Genomic DNA, 27,266 nt, shown 5'->3' with positions numbered 1-27,266 from the left:
TAACCATTTCTATTCTACTCCCGATTTTATACTGATTTTTTGATTAAATTCTATATCAATTAGGCCTGGGTTCAAAAAATCGATTTCCCGATTCTGAATCTATCTTCATTTGAATTAGCGATTATCGATTCATAAAATACCAAGATAGATCTTTAAAAGAAAAAGAAAATATATATATATTTTTTGAATCCCCCAATTTAGTCGTTATGCCAATTCCCTTCCTGGTCGTTACGAATCTATATTGGATTGTTCAATTGAAACAATTCAATATAGGTTTTCTTTTTACCCAGCCCTAACGTGCTACACTGAATTCAGCAGTGACATGCTACTTTACAACCCTCAGATGGTGCAGTGGAACCCAGGCGTGTCGGGGCTTTATACAATGGGTCTATGAGCTGCTTTGCATCTAAAAATAATTATGACAATAGACGTGCATGACATGACGTATCTGATTTTAGTAGCAGTGTGGTTCTATGTTATTTGCTGGTATTCAGAGCTCTAGTCCTGAGTTGTCCTTTAAACTCCCAGGTCGAGGCTCCCTTCATGCCAAAGTGCAGAGGACCGGGAGACACAAGCAACTTCGACGACTACGAAGAGGAGGACGTTCGTGTCTCCGAAACGGAAAAGTGTGCAAAAGAGTTTGCTGAATTCTAGTGAGTGGGCTAGAGTCCTGTCGAGGCATACATTGGGATATTTTTGCACTCTTTTGAGGGTGAAGGTGGAGCTGAGACCATCATGTGTTCAAAACAATTGCCTAGTTCCTTCATTCCACAAGGCTGAATGAGGTCCTTCTTGCCATGATCCTTCTTGCGTGCAATTAGCACTAACTTATACACAGGCACATTATGCAGACACCCCTTGTGCTGCGACACAAAAATACTAGACCACGTTCTCATCTTTTTCCTGTTCTGTTTTTTTTTCTTTCTTTTCTTTTTTTATATACATCATTTGCCGCACTCTAGAATTCCCTCCCTCTTCCCCTTATTTTAAACCAAGTGATTATTTGCAAAGCAAGATAAGATAAAAAAAAAATACCAACTATATGCCCATTTTACAGTGGCACAAAGAGTGGTTGATTGTATTAGCCGGTATTGCACATTTTTGTGATTTTAAGTTTGGGGGAAATGAGAAAGAGGTTTTTTGGTCCCATTTCCTGCCAGTGACTCTTGCCAGTAAAATGTCTGTTACATGCCTGAGTGTGTTTTAGGGTTTGATTCAAGTTTATTGGCCCAGTCTATAATCCTAAACATTTTGCTGTCCTTTTAAGAAGTAGAACCTTGTCTTTGTGCATATAGAAAATATACATATTATCAGACATAAGATTTTAAAACACCTTGTGTAAAAAAAGAAAAAGCATGACCAAAATTTCAACAGACGGTTAAAACGGCAGTCCGTGAAGGATGGGGTTCAGTAGCACTGGATGACCTAATGAAGGATGGGGTTCAGTAGCACTGGATGACCTAATGAAGGATGGGGTTCAGTAGCACTGGATGACCTAATGAAGGATGGGGTTCAGTAGCACTGGATGACCTCATGAAGGATAGGGTTCAGTAGCACTGGATGACCTCATGAAGGATAGGGTTCAGTAGCACTGGATGACCTCATGAAGGATAGGGTTCAGTAGCACTGGATGACCTCATGAAGGATAGGGTTCAGTAGTACTGGATGACCTCATGAAGGATGGGGTTCAGTAGCACTGGATGACCTCATGAAGGATAGGGTTCAGTAGCACTGGATGACCTCTTGAATTTTCAGTGTTCAGCACTCGGGCATTCGGTCTTTGAGCAGAGTGGGTAGCACAGTGTGGCAAAGCCTAATTATGAAACAGAATTATGCCAGTGCTGTTACTGTATTAGTTTATCACTGGCATTTTTTTTTACACCTCAGAATAGGTATGGGTATGGTATTCAAATGAAGAAATGAGATGATATATTTTTCAGGTACAACAGTTTCATCCCCAGAAAGGAAACTGATGGGCTTTAACTATGTCGCTGCATTAAAATAGGACATCTTTCTTTGGCACATCAAAAAATATATAAGAATTTAAATAAATAAGTGTATTCACAAGGCATTTTTTTTTAAATGTATTGTTAGAATTTGAAAGGTCAGTTGGCTACAATTTATTTTCTCTTCAGATGGTACGTCGTTGTGGCTGTGAAGCTGTTGGTTACATGGATAAGTTATGTCCACCAGGGGTCGTCGCTCACGTTTTTGTTTTGAATGCTAAAGGTTCTTTAGCAAATGCACTCGGAAGACATTGTGTAACCCGCCATGTTGCTTTTCTCTCCATTTCTGCTCCTGCATGTTTGTCTTCATCCGGTACATCTGTCACAACAAGCTAATAGCACTTTTAAAGGGTATCCAGCCTCTAGCCTGTCTCCACAAGGCTCTCAGCCTGGGAGTGTAATGCATTAGACTGGGAATGTTTATTTGTAAAAGATAGTCTACATAATATGACCCACCCCCACCAAAAAAAGAACAACATAATCATGCTAACTATTAAATAATCACAATCGAAAAGATGATGACATTTCAGTGTAAGTATCTGTCACCTATGTCAAAACTTGGTTGACTCCACCTTCCTAAACCCATGACAGCAAGTCGTGTTTTCCATTTCTATTAACTTATTTGACGTGTTTTGAAAATGAGGTATTCATGTATCTGCTTGCAGAAACTAAATATACACTCGGGGGGGGGGGGGGGGGGGGGGGGGAAACGGCTGAAAGCCTTTGCGCATTGATGGAACAATATAATAGTATATTATTAGTAGTAGTGATAATCATAATTCATTTTGGGGCAGAGGAGCAGGATTCCTCTGTACTAGAGGTGTAAATATTTGACCCCACTTCTATTCAATTACGATTCTTCAGGCAACGATTCAATGCATCATGAAATCTCTTCATTTGACCATGATTCGATCAGTTAATTCCCCAAAAAAATTTGAATACACAAATGTGGCTGGGGGAACTGAGCATGAATGGACTATAGGTCAATAATAGAGTCAAATAGTAAATATTTGACCCCACAACGATTAGATTCAATTACGATTCTTCAGGCAACGATTCAATGCATCATGAAATCTCTTCATTTGACCACGATTATTTTTATGCAGAACAGGATTAATAATAATGTTGCAGATTAGATTATTTTGTTGAAAGTGATTAAATCAAGACTCTTCACATTGACATATTTTACGAGAGATTGTTTAATTTCACAGAGAGCTCTTTAACTTCCAACTGACTGAGCGGAGTGTCGTTTGTGCATGGCGTTGTAAGCAGGTGCCATAATGACACTATGAATCGCACCTAATAGTTTTAATGGCGGGCGTTGGAAAAGGTCCTTGAGTTTCATGAAGCCTGTTGATGGTGAGAAGCGCCCTACTTAAACACGATGCCGTCGCCACCATACTCTAGGTGTCTTCGCTCTTACTCCGGTGGAGTCCCATCAACAAATACTTTGTCATGCCGAGTCTATTGTACCTGGACACATTTTGCAGTGAGGCTTAACGCAGGGTATACAAATATACCTTATCTCGTCGTCTCTATTTTATTTTTTTGGCAGAACATTGTTCAACGTTTTCGGGAATTCTACTTTTGATTTGACACAGCGCTCAATGTTCTGTCGATTTTAGTGGGAGGGGTACGGGGGTCGTCATTATGAATTGAAAATGGGGGACCCTGATGTAAACAAGACGAAAGTCTTTCTCTGGTCTGCATCCCCTTAACAATTGTGTATATTGAGCTGTACTGTACCCATTCTGCAATCTTTTAATCAAAGTTTTCACTCAATCAGATCAAAATATCTCTTGAAATACAAAAGCTGAGACAACGAAATGTGGAGGTTAAAAAGAAAAGTGTAGCAGGCTGAATACTTTTCCAGTGTGCTTGATATGGATATGCCTTGAGTTCGAAGTTGTAGTCTCACATATGCTACTCCCCCCCCCCCCCCCCCCATATTCCATTATTCGGCACATGACATTTCATTTGGCCCTTATTCATTTCATTTCACAAGGCACAACTGTTTCTTATGCTATATATTTTTATTTATACTTTAGAGATGTCTAATAAATTTTACCTTTTTAAATGTTTCATCTTGCATAGTTCCGGGTATGTATGAAGGTTTCCCTCTGTTTTTATTTACAGGAAAAGTGTTCCAATGAAAATATGGGATTATTTATTTGTATACATATTTCCCCCCCCCCAGGATCAATCCCATTTTTCCTTTGTGGGTCAAAGTGAAGTTGTTTAATATGTTCAGTCCCCACCTACTACCGCCCGACCCCCTAGTCTCCATTGTCAGATGAAGGTCAAAATCCAATAGGGACTCAACAAATGTTTTCCCAGTGAAGAAAGACGGGTGAACAGAATGTAAACACTGTCGGGAGAATAACCGATAACTTTTGAACCCAGAAATAGTCTTTGACACCTTGGCCCCTTGGGAATTTTAGCATGTTTCAATTCAAACTGCCCGATGTGTAAATCTCTCCAGAAAATGTGCAGTAAATACATACAAAAAAAAGTCATGTCATTATCCCAGATGTGTGTAATGTTTGTCTAAAGGTCATTTGATGTAAATGATGGCACTTTCTTTCCTCGAGCCGCCTGACGCTCCTTACAAAAGAATATCAGTTTAATTTACAACTTCTTTATAGTCACACACGCCAGTATGGGCCATAACATGAAATATCTATGTGTTTAGTTTGTTGGATATTTTGCACAATGTCATTTAGAAGGCTGACACTTTTCCCACCCATATTTACTTGTATTTGCAAGGGAAGTATAACATACTTTGCTGTAGCAGATTTTATGTAACAAAGGATATATGTCACTGTAATAAATTAAATTCTTTGTATTAAAAATGAGCATCTTTTGTGTCTAATTCGAGGATAGCTTGAAGTTGACCAGAGTGCATTTGTGATAAATGGTGAATGTTGTGCCTTATCTGGCATGTTTAGCTTATTTCAGCAGTAAATGGATAATGATGATAATATAAGAAGGATGGAATTAGATATTGAGAGGGGCTGGCAAAGATGGTAGATGGTAATGTGGAAATGTTTGTAGCAAATGGTGCGGTTTCTCCTGTTCAAGGAAATCTAATTAGATATTATTTTGTTAAGACAGGTGACAGGAAATTATTTGATTGGAGTGAAACTGGTGGATAAGGAAGGACCCCTGGCCAGTGTCTGGTCGGATGAACTAGATATGGCAGAATGGATAAAGAAATAAAGTGGAGAAGTTGGACTTCTTAAGGTCACTAGTAGTGGAACCATCAAAATTGGATGCATTTCCAACTCACATAAACAGGAAGTTATCAAGATGAAGCAACATCACTGTTTTAAAGTATCATGTTTTCCTCTTTTTGATAGGGCTCTGTGATGATTGGATGAGTCCCTCTTCAAATAAAGGCAGAAACAGCAATATTAGGAGTTGTTGATAGCTGGAGGCTTTCTTGCTATCGGGATGGAGAAAGGCAAATGAGTTTGCCACGTTTTGTGTTGGAGAGGACCTGAGAGGTGGAGGTGATGGGTGCGGTTCAGGGCAGTGTGATTTGAAGGAGGAGGGACTAGGGAGCAATGGGTTTTTAAGTAGTGGAGCATGTGAAGCAACCTCCCTTTAAGAAAATAAGTTGCTGTTATTAAAGTCGAGACAGTTGAGAATATTTCATATGCTGAAGAGCAGAATGAAGAAATATAATGGATACAAGAGGACATGGGGAGGGGGAGAGTTTGCTTAGGTGTGGACAAGGTTACGATTTGGCTTTCTGTTTCACTGATCAATTGTGTGGCAGAGCATAACTAAGATAAAACAGTCGAGTAGGATTAGAACAGTTGTCATCTTAAGAAGTGTGGATATTGCAGATGTTACAGGATAGCACATATATGCAGTGTTTAAGGAGGAGCTCAGGTCCTCCCAAACTGCAGGGGGTAGATGGGCTTAACAGATTTGAGGGTATGGGTTGGGGTTTATTATATGTAACGGGTTTGTGTAATATAGTGTTAGTGTAGTATTTTTCAAAGGAGGATTTAACTCCAATAGACATAACATGGATGAATGAATGAATGAATGAAAACTTTATTAACAGATTGCAGAATGGGTACAGTGCAGTACAGCTCAATACATACAATTGTTAAGGGGATGCAGACCAGAGAAAGACTTTCGTCTTGTTTACACCAGGGTCCCCCATTTCCAATTCATCGTAACATATATGACATACATGACATACAGATAGACAGTACTGCTACATCTATACATTTATGACATACCAGATTTGCAATTACAGTACTGTATTTGTGATACAAAAAGAGTCCAGAAAGAAAAGAGTATATACATTAGGCGTAGAAACTGTACATTGGATTGGGTAGGTGGGGGTGGGACTGTACATTGGAGGTGGTTGGGGGGGGGGGTGGGTAGGAGTGGGGGGGGGGGGGTGTGATGGTGGATGGTAACCGCTGTTAAACTAAATAAAGATGGGTATTTATTCGTGAGAAATAGACCACCGCAACACTTCCGGTATTTTTAGCTCATGGGAGAGAGCGGGTGGATTAATGAATGGATGTTGATTAGAGCGACGTGACGTAAGTAGCTATTCACCCCTCTCCCCCTCCCTCTCACGAGATCCATGTAAACGCGGAACTTGGCTTTAGTGAGGAAGAAACACCTGTCAACGTGTGAGAACTACATTTCCCAGAAACCACCAGTGTCATGTGGGCGAAGGAAGCTGAAACCGATGAAGATAAGCTAGAGCTAGCAGTCTACTTCATCAAATCTTATTTTATTGCCCCGCAATTGAAAAAAAAATTGAAAAATATCTAACCTAAACTATAAGAAAAATATCGGTTGTATAACCCGCGTTCATACTTTTGGGGAACTCGCACTCACTGTCCAACTGGAATAATCTAAAGATAAGGTAAGATGTGTATTCTTAACATCTATAACGACGTTAACGTTAGCTAACTTATCCCTATAGCGTTAGATCACTGTTAGCTTGCGTTCTTCAAGCTAGCTTATTGGTGGCTATCGTTACTAGCGCTACTTTTATTTGGTATATGTGATAAACGCCACTATTATCGTTAGCTCACTTTGTTTCTTTTCACAGAAATGTAATCAACATGTCATCGTTGGCTGAACTGTTTTCTGATTTTCAAATTTTTTTGGTTAAGTTCCTCTTTAAAAATTTCCTATTTGTGAGGTTTTATATCGGTCTGTCCGATGTTAACTATATTCATATTTCATTACAGAGGTAGTACTACTAACCTTCAGTGAATGCACTGACTTCCAAGAACAATGGTTCTGTCAGAATTGTCATCAACCCACTAAGTTCTACGAGAGGAGAGAAGACGTCTCATGAGAATCTCCTGTAACGTTGCAGAGTGTAAGAATGTACAGTTTCTACGTCAAATGTATACTCTCTTTTCTGGACTCTTTTCGTATCACAAACAGTACTGTATTTGCAAATCTGGTATGTCATAAATGTATAGATGTAGCAGTACTGTCTATATGTCATGTATGTCATATATGTTATGATGAATTGAAAATGGGGGACCCTGATGTAAACAAGACGAAAGTCTTTCTCTGGTCTGCATCCCCTTAACAATTGTGTGTATTGAGCTGTACTGTACTGTACCCATTCTGCAATCTGTTAATAACGTTTTCAATCAATAAGGGACTCCTTTTGGAAATGTCAAATGTTATTGCTTGAGCTGACTCGTTCAACTCTTTATCTAAAGAGCCAGTTACTGACACTCTTAACGTTAGTCCAGAGGTTTCATGGTTCTATAAAAAAAACTATACTTTCCACATTTTTTTCAGAGTTTTATTTGCCACATGGAATCAATACAATCGGAGTTCTTTATACACAATCATAAATATCATACCATGGACAAAAGGAGCAGGAAGAAGAATAAATCTTATAGTTACCTGCCCCTTATTCCTAAACTAAACAAGTATTTACTTGATGGTCGGCGTAATGCTCGGATTAAACAGGCTTAATGCAAGACTGTCTTTGAACTGTGGTTCTTATTTTGATGTGGAGAGGATGATGGTGGGAAAGGAGGTCTAGGCTTAGCTCAGCTGTATAAATAAGGAAGTATTACTGTCGGGAGTTTGCTCTTATTTGTCACTATGAATTGAAAATGGGGGACCCTGATGTAAACAAGAAGACAAACGTCTTTCTCTGGTCTGCATCCTCTTAACAATTGTGTGTATTGAGCCGTACTGTATTGTACCCATTCTGCAATCTGTTAAATAAAGTATTCATTCATTCATTCAGGCTTTACTTCCACCATTAACCCTCTCCACCCCTTTTGTTCTTTGGACAGTTGGAATGGATGACAAGGCGAATGGCTCAGTTGACACCAAAAGGTATGTTTCATAGCATCCAACTGTCCTAGTTCACTACGATGTTGCTATGACTATAATCCATAATGCTGCCAAGTGAAAGGAGGATGGATGCCACCTGCTCTCATTGAGAACAAGAACAGTATTACAATTTTACTTTTAGCCAAATTATGACACGTTTTACTCATTTCAGAGATTGTCAAATCAATCGATGAATGTCTTTATCTAAGCCCCGTGTGGTAATTTACCAACAGCTAAAAATAGCCAAATCCCTATTCCAAGTGACACCTCTTTGCGCGCGCGAGCTATTACCATAATTATATGGTACGTTCTGTTCCAAACGATACAAGAGGAGGTGGCGTGCATTTTAACAGTGTGTTTGTTGGGTTTTACATGTATGCCAAATGTCCCTAACACCCCTCCCCATACGTTGTGTCCACACACAGCCCCGTGGAGAACGGTCAGCTGCCAGACCCTGCCAACTGGGGCGTAACGGACGTCGTCAACTACTTCAAGGCAACAGGGTTTGAAGAGCAAGCCACCGCTTTCCAGGATCAGGTGTGACATGGTGCCAGTGCTTACCCTGTGATGTGCTGTTTTTTGACCCCGTTTACACCTGGTATTAAAGGGATAGTTTAGGATTTCTGGATATGAAGTTGTATGGAATACTTGCTAGTAGTGTAGTTGATGCAATGCCATTGTCTCACTAATTACTCTGAGGGAACCAGGAAGTGTCACAGGCAAAAACTTTTTTAATTCACACCACAACATGCAGGCTGTCGATAGGGTTTCAAACCCATTTCCAACAGAAAACCACGGTCCTTGACCATTTCCTGACGCCATGTGTTGGAACTAGTCCCAGTGTAACTTGCCTGCCATGTTCCAACGTGACAAGAATAGGAAATGGTCGAGGCCTGCAGCTTTCTGTTGGAAATGGGCAGCCCCATTGCCTGCATGTTGTGATGTGGATTAATACCTTTTTGGCTTGTGACTAAAAATGTTTGCCTGTCGGACACTTCCTGGCCCATTTGGAACCAGGCAGCTGGCCTGAACTCTGACCATGGGACTGGGTGAGTAAGCTAATAGAATCACATCAACTACACTACTAGCAAGTATCCCATACCACTTAATGTCCAAAAACCCCAAACTATCCCTTTAACATGCAATCTGGATATCTTATCTGGATAATGAGTGATCAGATCTCACCCTTGCGTTTACACCTTGCACATGCATTTGTCCCTATCTACATAAGATATCCAGATATACATTGCATGTATTATAATACCAAGGAAACTATAAAAGAAGGAAGGGTCATCACGCCACTGTGTAGCGTGTGAATGCACATTGGTGCGAAGTGTGGAAACTTTCATTTTGCACGACATTGAGTTGAATGGGATCAGCCATCTTCTCGTTTATGACCTGTCATTTAACTCATTGACTGCCACGCTGTTTTCCCATCTTTACTCCCTGGCGCCAGCGTTATTGACCATTTTCACGATGTTTGCGGACCCATCGTATATTCTATATTATAGCTATGGAGACAATAGTATGGCTCATTTGACAGGCACTATTTATAGTCCAACAGGGACAAACCAGTTAATTTCTACATACTTTCGTTTGTGCGCTATTCCACGTTTGTGCGCTATTCCACGCTAAATATCACCCCGTTTCAAAATAATCCATCGTTTTCTAGATCGTGAGATATGACGTGTTATATGCATATGCGCAAATCGTTTGGGTTGCTTGCCTGAAACCTATATTATTTCCAAATCAAAGGTATATAACATATAGATGTGCCTTCACAAAGATTGTCATTGCAATTATAACATAGGCAGCGGTTCCAGGGAGACACAGGCAGGACTGCGTGAGTGTTTAGAATGGGAAAATCAAAGAAAAAAAAAAGAAAAAAGGATCTAAAAACGAGATATCTCGTGTTTGGAGCTCAACGGTTGGATTTTAAACACGTGTTTGGTGCAGAGTTACACATGTTATTACCTCGGATGTCAGAATAATCTGCAATTTTGTTGCATTGTTAACTAGCTAATGTTTGATATATTGGTTGATGTATATTTCCTCAGATAACTGGTATATTTAGAATTTTAATATAGGCTTCAATAGAACTGGCAGAAACGTCTAGTACCAAGCAGAGCATAGAACACTCGTGTTCTGACATGATGACCCTTCCTTCTTTTATAGTTTCCTTGGTTAATACCAGGTAGTAATGGGGTCTTGGATGCAAAACACCTCTATGAGGCAATGTCACTAATGGCACATTTCCACCACCTTGCCGCCCATGCCCCATATAAAACAGTGTTGCAATTATAGGTGAAGTAATGTTTTGGGGTAATGAGAGAATCCAACCACCTACACAGTTCACTCATATGTTTTGGACAACATTTTAGGCAAGAAATAGGATATGCAATTGCTGGATCTTAATTCATATTTGATCTGCAATTGAGTCGCATCGAAAGACGCGAATGGAGGTGAACAGACGTTTTGAAAATATTTCAGTCTTCCTCTCTGACTAAATCGCTTCCACTCTCTTTTTGCATTTGACAAAATAGTATAATCCAAAACCAAATACAGCTAGAGCCTCAACTCCCTCCATTATGTTGTGTTGTTGCGTCTCTCGTGAAATGTTAAATGTACGCCAGCAAGCTAGATTAACTCCTCCCAGAGAGGGCTCCTCTATTGTATCAGCTCCTCTTACCTACACGGGTGCTTTTGTATCCTGGAAAAACAAACGCAGGCAACACAGTAAGGTGCAGCTCAGCAAGCCTATCCATACTGTACCGTGCCTACTGGTCAGTGGAAATGCGCCATTACTCCCTTTCATTCAATCATTCACTTACTATGCTTTTTAGAACCTACTGTCCACTAGGTTCACCCAGCAGGTAAAGAATCCGCTTCTACTGTACACTAGGGAAGTTCCGTTTTTGTCTCGCCTGTGTCATGGAAAACGTTTTTACGTTGCATGTCATTGGTGTCAACAGTAGAAATAGGCTGCGTCTAATTTGATTTATGATGAACAGATCAAAGTAAACATTTAAACTAGTTACACTTGGAAGGCACATCGTCCACATGGGGGTTTAAATTAGCCACGTCCATGATTGATTTGGTCGTAGAGTACATCAGTTAAATCACGCTTATGTGTCCTTGTTTCTCCATGCAATGACAATAGACTATCGGCAAGTGATGAATGACAAATTAATATTAGCAAGTGGACTCACCTACTCGGTTGAATGGGATTTGCCATTATGGGATTTTGCCATTTATAAAACATTTGAAAAAAGAAGAAATTGTAAAATTGTTAGCTTGATATTTAAATCATTTTGAATCCAAAGATGGTTGTACTCATCTAGTCATTTAAAATGACAAGGGTTGTATTTTGCACAGCGATTCAACATGTTAAATATACATAAAATGTAACTAGGTTATATCTTATCATTTGTAATCGCGGCACAAAATACAACTCTCGTAATTTTTAATGACGGCCTGTTAGATGAGTTCAAATAGTTTGGTTTAACATCTTTAGAAAACGAAAAAGGCCCATTCAACGGAGACTGCTCTGGATCCACTCCCTGATCGTCACTAACAGTCTTGGGGTTTGAAACCAGGCTAACAAGGTATCAATTACAACATTTCCCTCCACTGACAGGAAATCGATGGCAAGTCTCTGCTGCTGATGACGCGTAACGACGTGCTCACGGGGCTGTCGATAAAGCTGGGCCCTGCGCTGAAGATCTACGAGTACCACGTGAAGCCGCTGCAGACCCAACACCTGAAGAGCAACGCCTCGTAGCATCGTGACGGAATAAAAAACTGTCCCAGAACGACAATCAACATGTCGGGAGACCATCAGGGTAGCTGTGCCGCTACACAAAGACTTCTTCTTCTGCTCACAGTCAGTGGCACCTTAACGGAGAGACAGGATATTTTGGAATGCTGTATGTTTTTATAAGCGTGGACCTAACATGACATGGCTTGTCGCACATGTTTGTCCACTCAGCTGTTTACCCCTTTCAGTCATTCTTATGTCTGCTGCTTGAAATATGTATTTTATGTTTTGTTTCTTATTTAAAAGATGGTGGGGGGGGGGGGGGGGGGGGGGGGGGTTCTGCCAGTGGGATTATGTGTGCAAATGAAACCAGTGTGAGTATTTGTATATAAGATCATATTATATAGTGTGTGTGTTCCCTTGTATGTGAAAACTTTTGATAAATACAGAAAATGAACAGATGAGACCCTAGTTTGCCCTACGGTCAAGTTTTTATGTTCTAAAAGTGCACAGCTGAGTCTGTGAATTGTTCATAGCATGCAACCGTGAAGAATGCCGTTTCCCCCCCAGACACCCAAGGCACAGACCAATCCTGAATGCCCCATAGTCCTGCACACCTACTGTATCGAGATGGAGATATTTATACATATAGAGACAGATTCTCACTCTTTATGTTCTTACCTGTGGTGCTTTTCAACATTGTCTAGAAGACAACAAGTGTATTGAAGTGTACGTAAGACGTATTATGTCCAACATAACACTGGAGTTTGAATATCTGAATCAAAGATTTGCAATAAATGGTGCTCTTTTCTCACCAAAGAACAATTCTTGTCTTTTGAATAAAATTCATGGAGAACATCTTTTTGTTGGTCATATTTCATTGTACGTTCAATTACATTGTGTTTATTATAATAACTTAGTCAGTGTTTTTATTTGAATTTTTTTTAATGCCATCATAAAAGTAATTTGTTTCTGCTTTTCACAGGCCCATAAATTATGTTCTGATGGAAGAATCTTTGACGATTGCTAAACTACATTAAGAAGCTACTACAGATGAATATGTGTACCCAAGCTATAATATACAGAATATCCCTGCATTATATGATTTTATATGCTTGCATGGCTCTGTCTTTAGTGTTCTATGGACTCTTGTTGATTGTCTTCACAACTTGGCTAATGGCTTCCTACGCACGGTCCCTGCGATGTTCCCAGAGGGGTTATCCAGCGGCAGAAGAACCTGTGAGGGGAAAAAACTAAAATGATGCCACGTCTTGGTAATTTAAAGGAACACGGCAACATTATGGGAAATGCGCTTAACTTCTTCTCCAGAGTCGGACAAGAAGATAAATACCACTAGCCTAGCATTTATTTTCGTCTCATCTCAAAATCCCATTCTACTGAGATTGCTCTGGATCCACTCGCTGATAGTCACTTAACAGTCTCATAAACTACAAGGGGTTTGAAACCACACTAACAAGGTATCAATTACAACATTTCCCTAAATTATGCCATTTCTTAGTAACTTAAAGGAACACGCCAACATTATGGGAAATGTGCTTAACTTCTTCTCCAGAGTCAGACAAGAACATGGATACTAATTTCCTCTCAGGTGCGTTCAGTAGAAAGCTATCCGTCTGCAAGCTAGCCTAGCTTAGCACAAATTAATGGAAGCGGATACGGACCAGCTAGCCTAGCTGTTGGTCACGAGAGTAGTTGGGAGTCTTCATAATAGAATGTCTTTTTTGTTGGCTTACTTCATCCTTGTTGGTGAGGCCCATTTTCGTCATGTCAATGGTGATGTAGTGCTGGTTGGGCATGACAATCTCGATCTCCTCCACCTGAAAGACGGCCCACTCACTTAGATAAATACAATACTAGGAATATACAGTGTAAATACACGAGCTTTGTCTTAAAAACCTTTTGATCAGATGATACAGATACAGTGTACAACCAACTCGTTCTGTGAAGCGATGATGTGTCTTGTTGAGAAAGTACCTGAGGGAGTCTGTCCAGGACCAGGACCTGCGTGTCGTAGAGGGTCTTCTGCACAGAGGGGGAATACTCTCCGTGGTCGTAAGGGCCGGCAAACTTCTCAATTATTGTGTCCTTCACAGATTTCCTGCAAGAGTTGCATTCTGATTAGGGATGCTCGATATTTGCTTTTTTACCGATACCGATATTGTCCAACTCTTAATTTCCGATACCGATTGTTAAGTGTAATGTGTTAATATGACTGTATGTAACTGCACTTTACTGTTCCACAAGAGGGCGCTATAGGCGTAAGGAGACGCAGCTATTGTGGCTGACGTCATGTAGAAGGTATAAAAGGGAATATTCCCTCTATCTCTTTCACTCTAACTCTCAAGGAGAGTAGGTCTCGTGGTGCAGATGTGCATAATGAAAATAAACCACGCCGGTTAAGGCTAAAGAGGACCTTGTCATCATGACCAAGTTATTGTTGCTCCCCAGGTGACTCTGTCAACACCGATATCAACCGATACCGATATATGCAGGGTCCCCCCCCCCGTCCCCCCCAAAATGTAATAATTTCAGGTAATTAACATTAGGCCTACATATCTCTTGTCGTGGAATTAACACAACATTATGTTGTGAAGTAACATTTATTACTTTTGACAATAAATAAAATCTGAATCTGTTCTTACTTGCTTGCCTGGGTAAATAAAGGTTAAATAAATGTAAAAAAATTATAATAATAATTGAAAACCGATACCGATATTTTCCGATATCACAGTTTAATGCCAATATCGGTCGATAATATCGGACATCCCATCAGTTTATATTCTTGAGGTAATTCTTAGCATACTTTGTATTAATTTGCCCCCTTTTGTGGCAGATAGATTCCCAAAAATGTTCTTGAAATGATTTCTTCAAAACGTCATCATGGACCACTTCTAACATCATGGACTGACTTAGTCACTGATGAACGAAAGATTATGACTATAACCCAGTTATATATGTACTGGCTGAGCGTCTCGCTCTTCGCCATACTGAGATATATCTTTATCTCCAGTACCTACTGTACTTCATTAACGAAAACAATGCACCCATGCACTTGACCAGGCCCTGCCCCAGTGTCCCCCTATAAGACACCGGACATGGTCATACTCGCCCTTCCTCGGGAAAAAGTTTCCATCATAGAAAACCCAACCAAGGGACCTCAGGGCGCGCTAAGAGCGAGACACTCAGCCAGTACTCATATAACTAGGTTATAGTCATAACCTTTCGTTATATAGCCTACTGGCCTCGCGTCTCGCTCTTCGCCATACTGAGATATGGGGCAGACAAATGTACCCCCTGATGTATGTCCATGAGGTAAAACCTAACGAAGGGACCCGGGGAGGACCAGGAGGCCGCAGCACAGATGTCCTCCATTGAGGCCCCCCCTAACAAGGCGGCAGAGGCCGCCACTCCACGAGTGGAGTGAGCCCTGACACCCCCAGGGGGGGCCAGCCCAGCCAACGTGTAGCAAAGGGCAATGCCCTCGCACAACCAATGTGACAGGCGCTGCTTGGACAGTGCCTTACCAGCGCGAGAGCCACCGTAACAAACAAAGAGCTGATCGGTAGCCCTGAGGTCCTGAGTCCGGCTGAGGTAAACCCCAAAGCCCGGACGGGACACGACAGGTGAAGGCTCGCCTCTAACTCACCAGCGTGAGGAGGCGGATGAAACGCCTGAACCACAATATCCCTGGAGCGAAAAGAGCTCCGGATATTTTTTGGCACGAAGACTGGATTAGGCCTCAGAGTCGGACCGCTATTGACACGAATAGACAAGCACTCAGGCCGCACCGAGAGAGCACACAGCTCACCCACGCGCTTAGCAGAGGTGATGGCCAGCAGGAATGCAGTCTTGAAAGACAGCTGTTCCAAAGACGCCTGCTCAAGAGGCTCAAACGGGGCCTCAGACAACCGGCCAAGGACCAGTTGGAGGTCCCAACTCGGAGACAGAGAACGTTCCACCGGCTTAAGAGCGCCAAGCAGGAAACGCTTCACAAGAGGGTGACTGAACAACGTAACGCCCTCAAACCCCACATGACAAGAGGATATAGCCGCGGCATATACCCTCACCGTCGAAGCCGACAGTCTATCCAAAATAGACTGAAGGAAGGAAAGGACAGTGTCCAGCGGGCAGGACACCAGGTCCAAGCCCCCCACTCTACACCACTCTTGGAAAATACGCCACCTACCCGCGTAAACCGCGATAGTGGAGGGAGCATGCGCGTTCCGGATGGTGTCGACCACAGAAGGGTCCATCCCCTCCAGACTCACCCTCTCAACAGCCAAACCATCAGCGGTTGGCCCAGCACAGGGAACCGCCACAGAGACCCGTGCGCCTGAGAGAGGGCCCGCGGTGACCAAGGAACAGGCCACGGCGGGGCTATCAAGAGCTGGATCAGGACCGGGAACCACACAGCTGTGCCCCGGTCCGGCGCGATCAGGATCAAGGTCCTGCGCTCCCGACGTATCCGCTCCAACAACTGACCTATCAGATGTATGGGGGGAAATGCGTACAGAATCCCGGGCGGCCATGGATACATCGAGAAGGCATCCACCCCCAAGGGAGGATTGTCCCCCCGACTGACCGAGAACCACAAGGGGCACTGGTGAGACTGTCTGCTCGCAAACAGATCCACAGAGGCTTCCCCGAAGCGGTCCCAGACCTGTCTGACTATGTCTGGATGTAGTCCCCACTCGTCGAGATGAGGACCACCCCGCGACATCACATCTGCGCCCACATTCTCCTTGCCAGGGATATGGAGCGCCCTCATGCTGCGCAGATTGAGAGACGCCCACAGCCAGAGCTCGAACGCCGCCCGGTGCAGACGGATGGAGCGTACTCCACCCTGTCTGTTGATATACGATGCTGTCGTCGTGTTGTCCGTCCTGACCAACACATGCTTGCCCACCACCGAGCCGCTTGAGGACCAGGAGGACCGCCTTCAATTCCAACACATTGATGTGCGTTGCAGACCGGGCAGCATGGACCGTCCAGCTGCCCCCCACTGCGTCGGTCCGACACGTCCCCCCCCCATCCCGTGAGGGAGGCGTCGGTGAAGACCGTGACGTGTGACCGCCTGCCGCCCATGGAGGGTACCAGGCCTCCTTCAGTAGTCGAGATCCCCCTGAGGGACCACAGAGTGAGCAGACGCCATCATACCGAGCAGGCGCATCACATACAGCGCCGCAACCGTCCTGCCAGGACGGAGCCTCCTGAGCGTGTCGAGGATAGCCACTCGCCGCCGCTCCGAGAGGGTTGCCCTCATGGGCCTTGAGCTTAGAACCAAGCCCAAGTACTCCACCTGTTGACTGGGAAGAGGCGTACTCTTCTTCCAGTTCACAGCAAAACCCAGCTTGGTGAGGAATTCCACCACCAGCCTGGTATGAGACCTGATGACCTCCTCCGACCGGCTGAGGAGCAGAATGTCGTCGAGATAGAAAATAATTTGGCGACGTAGAGGCTCCAGCGCTGTCTCTACGCACTTGGTGAATGTGCGGGCAGCCAGAGAGTAGCCAAACGGCAGCCTCTGGTATTCGTACGCCACACCCTGAAACAGGAAGCGTAGGAATTTCCTGTGAGGAGGGAAAATCGGGATGTGAAAATACGCATCCTTCAGGTCTATGGAGGTGAACCAATCTCCCACCCTGACAGCGCTTAGCAGGTGTTTGACGGTCAACATTCTGAACCGTCTCGCCACAATCAGACGATTGAACGCGGACAGGTCCAGTATAGGTCTGACACCTCCCGATTTTTTGGGCACCAGAAAATACCGGGAGTAGACGCCACACATCGCGTCCTCCCTTGGGACCACGACTATAGCTTGCTTTGCCAACAGAGATTGGATCTCGTCGGCCAGAGCTGTCACTGCTGCTGACCCTGACAACAGGGTCGGCACCAAACCTGAAAACGGAGGGTGGGGTTGTGCAAACTGCAACACAAGCCCCCGCCTCAACGTTCTCTCCATCCACGTCGACATATGGCACTGCTGTAGGTACTCCCATGGTACTCCCAAAGCGCACCCGCCGCCATTTGGCGCTGGTCCGCTAGGAACTGTAGATAGGCGGCCCGGTCCCGCCCGCTGTGCGTAGCCAACCCTGGACCCGCTAACCGCGCAAGCAGAGCGTTCCGTGGAGTCGGGACATCGGACCCTGACACTACCCATGAGGCAATCGCACCCAAGGGGGGACCCCGACAGAAAGGGCCGGTTTGATACGGGAGAAGCTGACATCATACCAGGTGACAAAAGCTCCCCCACTGAACACCCCTCCAGCATGGACTGCTGAGGAATTGTTCTACAGCTGGACATGCAAGGTGTGAGGCCCCCACACTGCCCGATAGGGTGGGTTCCTACACACCGTAGCCCTGCAGTGATATTACTACCACCCAAATCATGCGCGCCTGCCAGACCACTGCCGGTCTTCCGGGAGTGGGAGGCACTAACGTGATACCCGGCCTGGCGAAGGCGAGATCGGGGAAACCCGCGCTGAACCTGAAGAGGCCTTGAATCTCCCTGCTGACAACCTTTGTAGTTGACAGACGTAACACCAGGCTCACCAATCGCAGATGCAGAACGCGTGGCGAGAGAGCCACGTGACAGCACAACATTCTCACGGACAGACCCAGTCTCAGCCATCAACTGGGTGTCAGCCCCTGTCCCCATGAGAAGCGAAACGTGGGGCCGCTTGCGCTTCATTGAAGACACGCGGCCCGCAGCCAAAGGAAACAAATCAGAGCCCTTATCCCGCTGGTGTTGGGGGGGGGAGTGACCGGAGAGCGAGCTGCACACAGCTGGACGGCAAAGTTTTTTTTAGGGCGTGCTCATCTAATGTAGCCGATCCCTCTGCCGCCAAGGCTGTCGGCCTTGCGGTCACCTGTTGACGTTGTGCCCAGGGTACCTCAGGCGGGGGAAACATGGCCGCTGGTCGAGGGCCTCGCCACAGCCGTTGACATCAATGTGGACAGAAAGCTGAGCAATGACACTGGCCGCTGCTAAATTCCATCCTGTGGCGGTATAAACATCATCAGCCCATACCGCCACCTGCCGGGCCGACTCGCCCTCAGGCGTCGGCTTCCGGGTGGGACACCGTTCAACCCTGCCAGGGCAAAGGATCGATGCTACCTGGCTCTCAAGCCAGGGTACACCTGCCTTGCGCTCTGTTGTCAGCCCATTCACCCATAAAAAGGTTAAATAAGCCTCAGCAAAACCCCCCACATTAGCTACCGACTGACCTTCATCAATGAACCGGTTAAGAGGAGGGAAAAGCGGTGACAGCCCACAGCGGGGAACAACGGAACAGTGACCCAGCATCGAAGCATTAGCATTAGCCGCGCGCTCCAGGATAGCTGGGAAAACGTCCAACTCAGAGTCATGACGACAACGTTTACCCAGATATCCTGCCCCTTGCGCCAATACACAACTTGGTTGTCTCACGGTACAACGAGCAGTATCACTAACGCCAGCATTAATGCCTGGTGGCGCAGGCCCTACCTGAGCGCAACTTAGCCCGACAGCTAACCTGAGCGCGACGTCCCTCGATCCGCTGTCAGAAGACGAGGAAACTCCAGGACAGGCCCGACGCGCTGTTAGAACGTGCCGAGAAGATTCCAGGGGCTGGAAAATCTCAGGCGAAAATCCAACATTGTTCAATTTCCTTCTGCATTTCATAACAACTAGTTCATGGAGTGCACTGCAGCGTCCATGATGGAAACAAAAACGAGGAAGGGCGAGTATGACCATGTCCGGTGTCTTATAGGGGGACACTGGGGCGGGGCCTGGTCAAGTGCATGGGTGCATTGTTTTCGTTAATGAAGTTCAGTAGGTACTGGAGATAAAGATATATCTCAGTATGGCGAAGAGCGAGACGCGAGGCCAGTAGGCTATATAACTCATCGTTATTACTGGGACTGTGGAGTTATTACCATGTGGCACAGAAGTTGACGTTCTCTGCCTCGCTGTAGCGCCACCTGGCGTAGACGGAGGTGCAGAAGCACCTGTCCTTGGCCGGCTGCAGGGTGGTGAAGCGGTCCTTCAGAAAGCCCTCGAAGCCGGACTGGGTGGTCTTCAGGACCTTCATGTCCTTCACCCCGCCGTGGACCACAGGCATGCCTGTTGGGGTGGGGGTCACACGGGTTGGTGAGTTGGCGACCATTCAAAATCTTTATGTGTATGTATGTGTGTATGTGTATGTGTGTGTATGTGTGTATGTATGTTTGTGTGTGTGTATGTATGTATGTATGTGTGTGTTTGTGTGTATGTGTATGTATGTTTGTGCGTGTCTATGTATGTATGTATGTGTGTGTCTGTGCGTTTGTCCTGCTCACTGTTACGATTCTGCTCAACTTCACAGAAGCGCGTCATCTCTGGGCTAGAGATGAATGCATGTGCGTGCTCCACTCCGTTCTGTGAAAGGACAGAGAGAGAGAAATCAGAATCATTTTATTTGCCAATGTAGGAATACAACATACTTTTGTGTGAGCTCTTACATCCAAATTAGGCTTATATAGGAACCAGAATTCAAGTTTGAGTGTAAGAGCTCAGTCAGAGAGTTAATGGCCTCATAGCGTTTTCAGATGGTTAACCGTCTGTAGCGTGGTAGTGAAAGGGTTAACCTTCTGTAATGTGGTTGTGAAAGGGTTAACCCTTTGTTGTGTGACAGTGAAAGGGTTAACCTTCTGTATTGTCACTGTGAAAGGGTTAACCCATTGGTAGTGTGGTAGTGAAAGGGTTAATGCTGGGTTTTAAAGTGGTATAGTGTAAACATTTGCATGAAATAAGTTGAAAATTATGCTTCCTTATTGATAATACCTTATTAAAATCCACTTCAGTCATGGGAAGGAGATGTAGATAAGAATATATCTTCTTCCTATTCCTTTTCAGACAAAAGACTGTTTTGTTTATTATTTTATCTTACTTTAACACTTTGGTTGCCTAAGGTTAAATTAATGATATACCATAGATTGCCAGCGCTATTTGTCTATGGAGAAAGTCCCCTTCTTTGCAGGGCTATAACTTTTTAAATTCTATTGCTACATTGCCATTATTAGGGCCCATTCAAAGTCCTATATGTATTGTTCATTGTGTAGCAACGTTAAACTTTTTCATTCACATATTCATAGTAAAGTATGGTCTAATGTATAAGTATGTTTTCATCTCTTTCTGCAGCTTTCTCCAGAACGTGATATATAGCCCCAAATGCATTATATTGATGATGAAATACAGTTTGATGGCAATCAGCGCGATATAAAAAATTCCAACTAGACGTACTTCTAGAAGTTACTACACGTCATCTGATGTTGACCGGATGGGCGAGGGGGCGTTTATAATTCCGTGGGCAGCGTTATACCAATCATCTAATGTGGGTCAAATGTTGATAATATCAGTTATTATCGAAGACGGTAACGTTACACGCTGAAACTCACCCCAGTCTCCGCGCGCCGTTGGGCGATCATCGTCGAGTAGAAATTTTATCATTATGGGATATATTATTACCCGGTCCATCTCCAGCTTGTATAATGGTATATACGTCCAAATCATGTTGTTTATCGAGTTATTGGCATGTCCCGAGTCACGGGACATGTACCGAGTGGCCGGAAGCAATACGGACGTCTAGCAAAACCTCTAGTGCGCTTCCTGTTAAGCGCTTGCGCCGATCGGCCACCAGATGGCGCTCCTGAACCGCCAGAGAGCTCAGTGGGTCCTGCTGGTGGATCTCAGGCCAGCGGAGGGACATTATGAATCCGATCGCAGATTTTTGAAATATTGATATAAAGACGACGTACAGCGTCCCCCGGCAACTTTAGCATGGCCAGCAAAGACGTCTAAAGACGGCTCCCGGCACCCAAAGTGTTAATTATTTTTATTTTACATTGTTATTTTTTGTTTATATTTCTTGTTTGAAATAAACTATTATATTATTAGATAGTCAGGAGAAGACAAGTTAAAGATAGATTTGTGAGGCTTTGGAGACACATACTGTATTGTGGAAAAGGGGGTCTATCCCAATTCCAGAAGTACTATGATCCTAATGGTTTGTACACTTACAAGTTACAGTATGTGAGTCCACTATACTTAGTATACTAAAATTAAGGGGAAGTGTGTTTACTTGTGTGTGTCTGTTCTCACCTTCTCTAGTCTCCTCCACGGCGCCTCCTCCATGTTGACTTTGGCTCTCAGCACGTGCTTGAAGGACGTCAGGAAATGTTCACAGATATCCAGAGAAAAACGCTCGATGCATCTCACCTGAATGAAGACACAGATACACAGATGACAATTTAAAAAAAATATATGAAATTTATATAACAGCTTTCATTAAGTGCTCTTTACAATTTGTTCCTCACATTTTTACCCATTCACTCACCGATGGCGGAGGCAACCATGCAAGGTGCCAACCTGCTCATCGGGAGCAGTTATGGGTTAAGTGTCTTGGACATTTCGACATGCTGAAATTGAACCAGTAACCTTCCGATTACCAGCCGACTACTCTACCTCCTGAGCCACTGTCGCCCCCACACAATGACCCGCCTGTTTCCCAAATTTCCTGTTACTTTTGTGGTTATGCTCACACTTGAGAACTGCAGTACTGGTACCTTTGAATGCGCCTTTGAATGACAGAATGTATTAAAGTTCGGTACTAAAACTCGGACGGACCACCGTGACTGAGGAAATAAGTGGACATTAGGGACCACATTGGAAATAAGTGTTAGTCACTTTAACGTGTCATCCCTCGGATATTATATTCTTCCTTATCCAGAGGAAAATCAATCAATCCATCACCTACCCCTTTGAGCTTGGCCAGGGCGTGGACAGTGTTCTTGATGGTGTCCGTGGGGATGATGTCTGAGTTGTCTCCGACCAGGTAGTCCTTGCGGGATTCCAGTGTGAGCTCCACATCAGCCTTCAGCTCGATGATGCTGTGGTGCGTTCCCTCTCTTTTGATGTACAGCACTTTCACTATGTTCTTGCCATAGCCCGTCCGCACAAACTCCACATTCTGCACACAGATGAAATCAATGTTTTAAATGATTATTTTATTTAAGGTATTGAGTTTGAACCCTTGATGCTGCAATTGCATGATATGCACTCTAGCTTGCTGAGTCACCAAGACACCCCTATTGCAAATAAAACAAAGGTCATGCTGTTCTAGAATAGTATTTATCTTGGCATCTGGCTTGATGAGAAATTTAAATGCCATGTAGATAATCTTGCAAGTAAACTACGTCAGAAGGTTTTTGTACAGATACAAAACCAGTTTTATATGTTTAGCAGAAGGAAGGTTGTTGAAGCTGTTTGTCTGTTTTGGATTATGGAGACGTAGTTTATAGACATGCTGCTGCTTCCACTCTAAAGCCTCTGGACTCTGTATATTATTCTGCCCTTAGATTCATCACTGGTGACAGTTATGGTGCCCATCATTGTATCCTGTATGATAAGGTTGGGTGGTCCTCTCTGGCAGAGAGACGTGACTTGCATATGTTTCTGTGTGATGCCGTTATTTTTATCTCCCACCCTACATCACGTCATTGCTGGATTGGAGCGCTGGATCCTTATCATACTCACTCTGGTGATTGGTTTACACTTAAGGTTTCCAGAGTTTTTACACTTAAGGTTTCCAGAGTTTGCACTGAATAAGGAAATGCCCCAGAAACGATTATGCCAGTGTTTGTGATGGCATCACAAATTATTGTTAAAAAACAGGCTAGCATATGTATGATTAGCAACAACACAGATTTTTATGGATTTTCTTTTTTTTTGTAATCTCAGATTGAAAAATATACAATCTTTTATTCAACTTCAGCCCTGATCATAACACCACATATTCATTTTATAATTCGAACCCTTTAAATGCATGTGATGGCATATATTTGCAATATATCAAATGCAAAGTAGATTTTTCTGGGGGGGATTATTACAGGCTAGCATGTGTCAATGATTGTAAGGGTCCCGCCTCCACCAATCACATGCGGCTCCCTTTGTGTGTGTGTGAGAGCAAGAGAGTGTCATAATCACAGCATGGGCATACTTCACTCCCCCTCCTTTTCCCCTCACGTTCTCCACACGCTCCTCTTCATCCCCCTCTCCATCCACTACACACTCCTCCTCATCCTCTCCTTCTCCATCCACCCCTCCATTTACCCTTATACGACCAGCATCACTTAACTTCACGCCACCTAGCCCAGCTGCACTCCATCCCCCTAATTCACACGCGGTCAGGCACCTCACTCTTCACAGCTGCACCCTATCCCCTTCTGATGAGGTGACTACTTCTACTCCTCGACGCTGACCAGAAGTCGTCGTGGTATTAAATACCACTACCCAGGTACTACGTCTCTACCTAAAAGCTCTGCTGGAATCTACCCTTTGTATTGCCTTGCTCTAACCTGTTCTCTCCTGTGCCTCAAGGACCGCCGTCCCTGCCTGGACCTTTCCTGTCCCCGAAGAGGAACACTTGCTCACCCGCTGCAGCTCAGCAGCCCCCAAGACAAGAACAGGACCACTTGCTCACTAGCTGCCGCCACGGCAGCCACAAGACAGAACATAACCCCGTTCTATTACCCCCAATGCCTGTGTTGCTCATTTCATTAAAACCCTTGAAAACGCTCCTATCTCCTCTCCTGTGTATTCAGCAATTGGGCTGTGTTCCAGACCACAATCTCACAGAGAGAGAGAGAGAGAGAGAGAGAGAGAGAGAGAGAGAGAGAGAGAGAGAGAGAGAGAGAGAGAGAGAGAGAGAGAGAGAGAGAGAGAGAGATAGTTCTCCAACTTGTGTGAGTTGCAGTGATCTCCTGGTTGTTCCCCACCTAGGTTATAACTATTGCGCTGGTTTAATCATCTGGCGACCCCCCCGCGGCGGCTTGCGACCCCCACTTTGGGAACCCCTGCACTAAGGAACCAGGACACCACAGTATGCACCCTAGCCCACTAGGGAACCAGGACACCACAGTATGCACCCTATAGCCCTCTGAGGTACCAGGACACCACAGTATGTACCCTATAGCCCTCTGAGGTACCACTACCAGGACACCACAGTATGCACCCTAGCCCTCTGAGGCACCAGGACACCACAGTATGCACCCTATAGCCCTCTGAGGTACCAGGACACCACAGTATGCACCCTAGCCCTCTGAGGCACCAGGACACCACAGTATGCACCCTAGCCCTCTGAGGCACCAGGACACCACAGTATGCACCCTAGCCCTCTGAGGCACCAGGACACCACAGTATGCACCCTAGCCCTCTGAGGCACCAGGACACCACAGTATGCACCCTAGCCCACTAAGGAACCAGGACACCTCGATATGTGCCAGGGTTTTACTACTTCGCCTGACACTGTGCAGAGATTCCATGTCAAGCAAATAAATAATGATTAGAAATTAGGGATGCTCGATATTGGCTTTTTTACCGATACCGATATTCCGATATTGTCAAACTCTTAATTTCCGATACCGATATCAACCGATATCAACCGATATCAACCGATATATGCAGGGTTTCCCACCCCAAAAAACGGAATAATTTCAGGTAACTAATCATTTCACTGGATATATATATAACAAATATTGTTATTGTTTTTTTCTTTTTTTAAACCGATACCGATATTTTCCGATATCACATTTTACTGCCGATATCGGCCGATAATATGGTCGGCCGATAATATCGGACATCCCTATTAGAAATGTATTTCATATTCATACAGCCATGTTTTCGGTTGAAGAAAGCAATCTCAATAAAGTAATTCTGACAGTATTAGGAATAATTTGAAAATGTATTTTACACAAAAAGGGATAAATGTGAATTTTGTTAAGAGTTGTTTACTGTTGGATTTATTCTTAGTTAGTTAGTTTCTTTAATAGTTGTCATACAGAAGTACAGAATACTTTTATACAAAATGCTTCTTTCTGTTACGCTCCAGAGACTGTGCTAGACAAAAAAGATAAGTATGAAATAAAATAAGTATAGCATGTAAAAATAGAATGTAAAAAAGTCACGTACGTAGACACAAGTGTTCAGTATGTACATATGTACAATGTTCAATGCAGAATAGAAGTAACTGAGTTAACATACAATATACTATGTGTTACAAAGGATCAGATTAAACCGAATATATATATTTATTTATTGATATATATTGCATAGTATTTGTATATCGTTTGATATCCCTTGTATATTCCTTGTACATATACACGGAATATCCCTTTAGCCTACTACAGACCATAATATTTCATTCTCCTATTGGACAGCGATCCACCGGCGCCAGGGACCGGCCTCCGGAGTCAGGTTCAAAGTCACCGTCAAGACATGTCTGGACATGCCCGGCCTTGCCCAGGGATACGCGACAGAAATGAGATTGGCACTAGTTTGTTCACCGTGCATATAAATACGGCGCAGGTGAATACAGAAGTAGAGTTACCAATAAGTTGAAGCCTCACCCACGATACAACGTGCGGTGAAGTATGGCCTGTTTGGCCCCAGAATAGAGCATTGAGACCGCGTGCGAATTAATAACTGAATTGTCAGAGTTTGGCGCTATACCGTCGAGTGCGACATATTTCTATTAAGTCAATAATAGTCTATTTGTGTATAGTGTATCGTGCGGCTAAAGTTCTACAGTGACCAGCATCTCCAACGCTTCCTCGTATTAGCTAGAGTTTTTATCCAGGCTGGGCTGACCACATGGCGCTTTCACCCGAGGAGACCTAGACGAGAACCGTATGGACATGTACACTGGATTAATCTACCCGACGACTACATAGCCCTTTGCGGCTGGAATATATTTGCTTTGGTCCTGTGATTTATGGAGCGGATAATCGCCGACGCCTGCACGTGTTGGATTTACCCCGCGAGGAGTCAAGTCGAGTCGGCGCCTCAGAGAGCCTGAGGCCGACTAGCTTTCTTCACTGTGGAGCTACAGTCTACGGAGAACAGCTGTATTCGTCTGTGGATCAAGAGGCTATTGCACCGGCTCCTGTACCTGGAGTCTCCTTAGTCATCGTTGACCAGACGTTCTACTACCGACAGATCTTCTACCCCTGCTGGCTTACAACCAGGGGGACCCTTCCAGTATCTCCCGCTATATTACTAGTGTACCATAGATATAATTCCCTAAGATTCAGGTTGTATAATTACCTCCTGCGTA

At 44.1% G+C, this 27,266-nt stretch overlaps 3 protein-coding genes across 4 annotated transcripts in view; 2 read left to right on the top strand and 1 right to left on the bottom strand.

Moving 5' to 3' along the window:
* prkacba (protein kinase, cAMP-dependent, catalytic, beta a) overlaps window positions 1–4,811 on the top strand; it is a gene marked incomplete at its 5' end in the record, with an annotated part of 37,309 nt that extends 32,498 nt beyond the window's left edge. For both annotated transcript variants that reach the window (XM_084309078.1, XM_084309077.1), the window contains one exon: window positions 529–4,811. In XM_084309078.1, the coding sequence (XP_084165204.1) occupies window positions 529–654 (126 nt within the window). In that variant the 3' untranslated portion in view covers window positions 655–4,811. The remainder of the gene's footprint in view (window positions 1–528) is intronic.
* A 1,906-nt stretch (window positions 4,812–6,717) lies between these two features.
* Window positions 6,718–12,385, top strand: samd13 (sterile alpha motif domain containing 13). Its single transcript, XM_084307319.1, has 5 exons — window positions 6,718–6,906; window positions 7,238–7,371; window positions 8,318–8,360; window positions 8,783–8,894; window positions 11,995–12,385. The coding sequence occupies exons 2-5, from the start codon at window positions 7,344–7,346 to the stop codon at window positions 12,136–12,138; spliced, it is 327 nt and encodes a 108-aa protein (XP_084163445.1). The 5' UTR covers window positions 6,718–6,906; window positions 7,238–7,343; the 3' UTR covers window positions 12,139–12,385.
* An 891-nt stretch (window positions 12,386–13,276) lies between these two features.
* uox (urate oxidase) lies at window positions 13,277–25,830 on the bottom strand (the record flags this gene model as incomplete). Its single annotated transcript, XM_084308466.1, has 8 exons — window positions 13,277–13,351; window positions 13,869–13,952; window positions 14,110–14,233; window positions 20,053–20,239; window positions 20,455–20,533; window positions 22,256–22,372; window positions 22,911–23,123; window positions 25,825–25,830. 8 exons carry the CDS (start codon window positions 25,828–25,830, stop codon window positions 13,277–13,279), a joined length of 885 nt encoding a protein of 294 aa, XP_084164592.1.
* Window positions 25,831–27,266: the final 1,436 nt, after the last annotated feature.

This window comes from Notolepis coatsorum, assembly GCF_963971535.1.
Source record: "Notolepis coatsorum genome assembly, chromosome: 2".
NCBI classification, from domain to species: domain Eukaryota; kingdom Metazoa; phylum Chordata; class Actinopteri; order Aulopiformes; family Paralepididae; genus Notolepis; species Notolepis coatsorum.
The sequence above is the reverse complement of the archived record's forward strand: the minus strand, read 5'-3'. Positions and strand labels throughout refer to the sequence as shown.

Coding starts and splice junctions, on each gene's coding strand:
- samd13 (XM_084307319.1), top strand. CDS start 7,344: ATGAGAATCTCCTGTAACGTTGCAGAGT. Junction 7,372..8,317: donor CTCCTGTAACGTTGCAGAGT/GTAAGAATGTAC, acceptor TTCTTTGGACAG/TTGGAATGGATGACAAGGCG. Junction 8,895..11,994: donor CCACCGCTTTCCAGGATCAG/GTGTGACATGGT, acceptor CTCCACTGACAG/GAAATCGATGGCAAGTCTCT.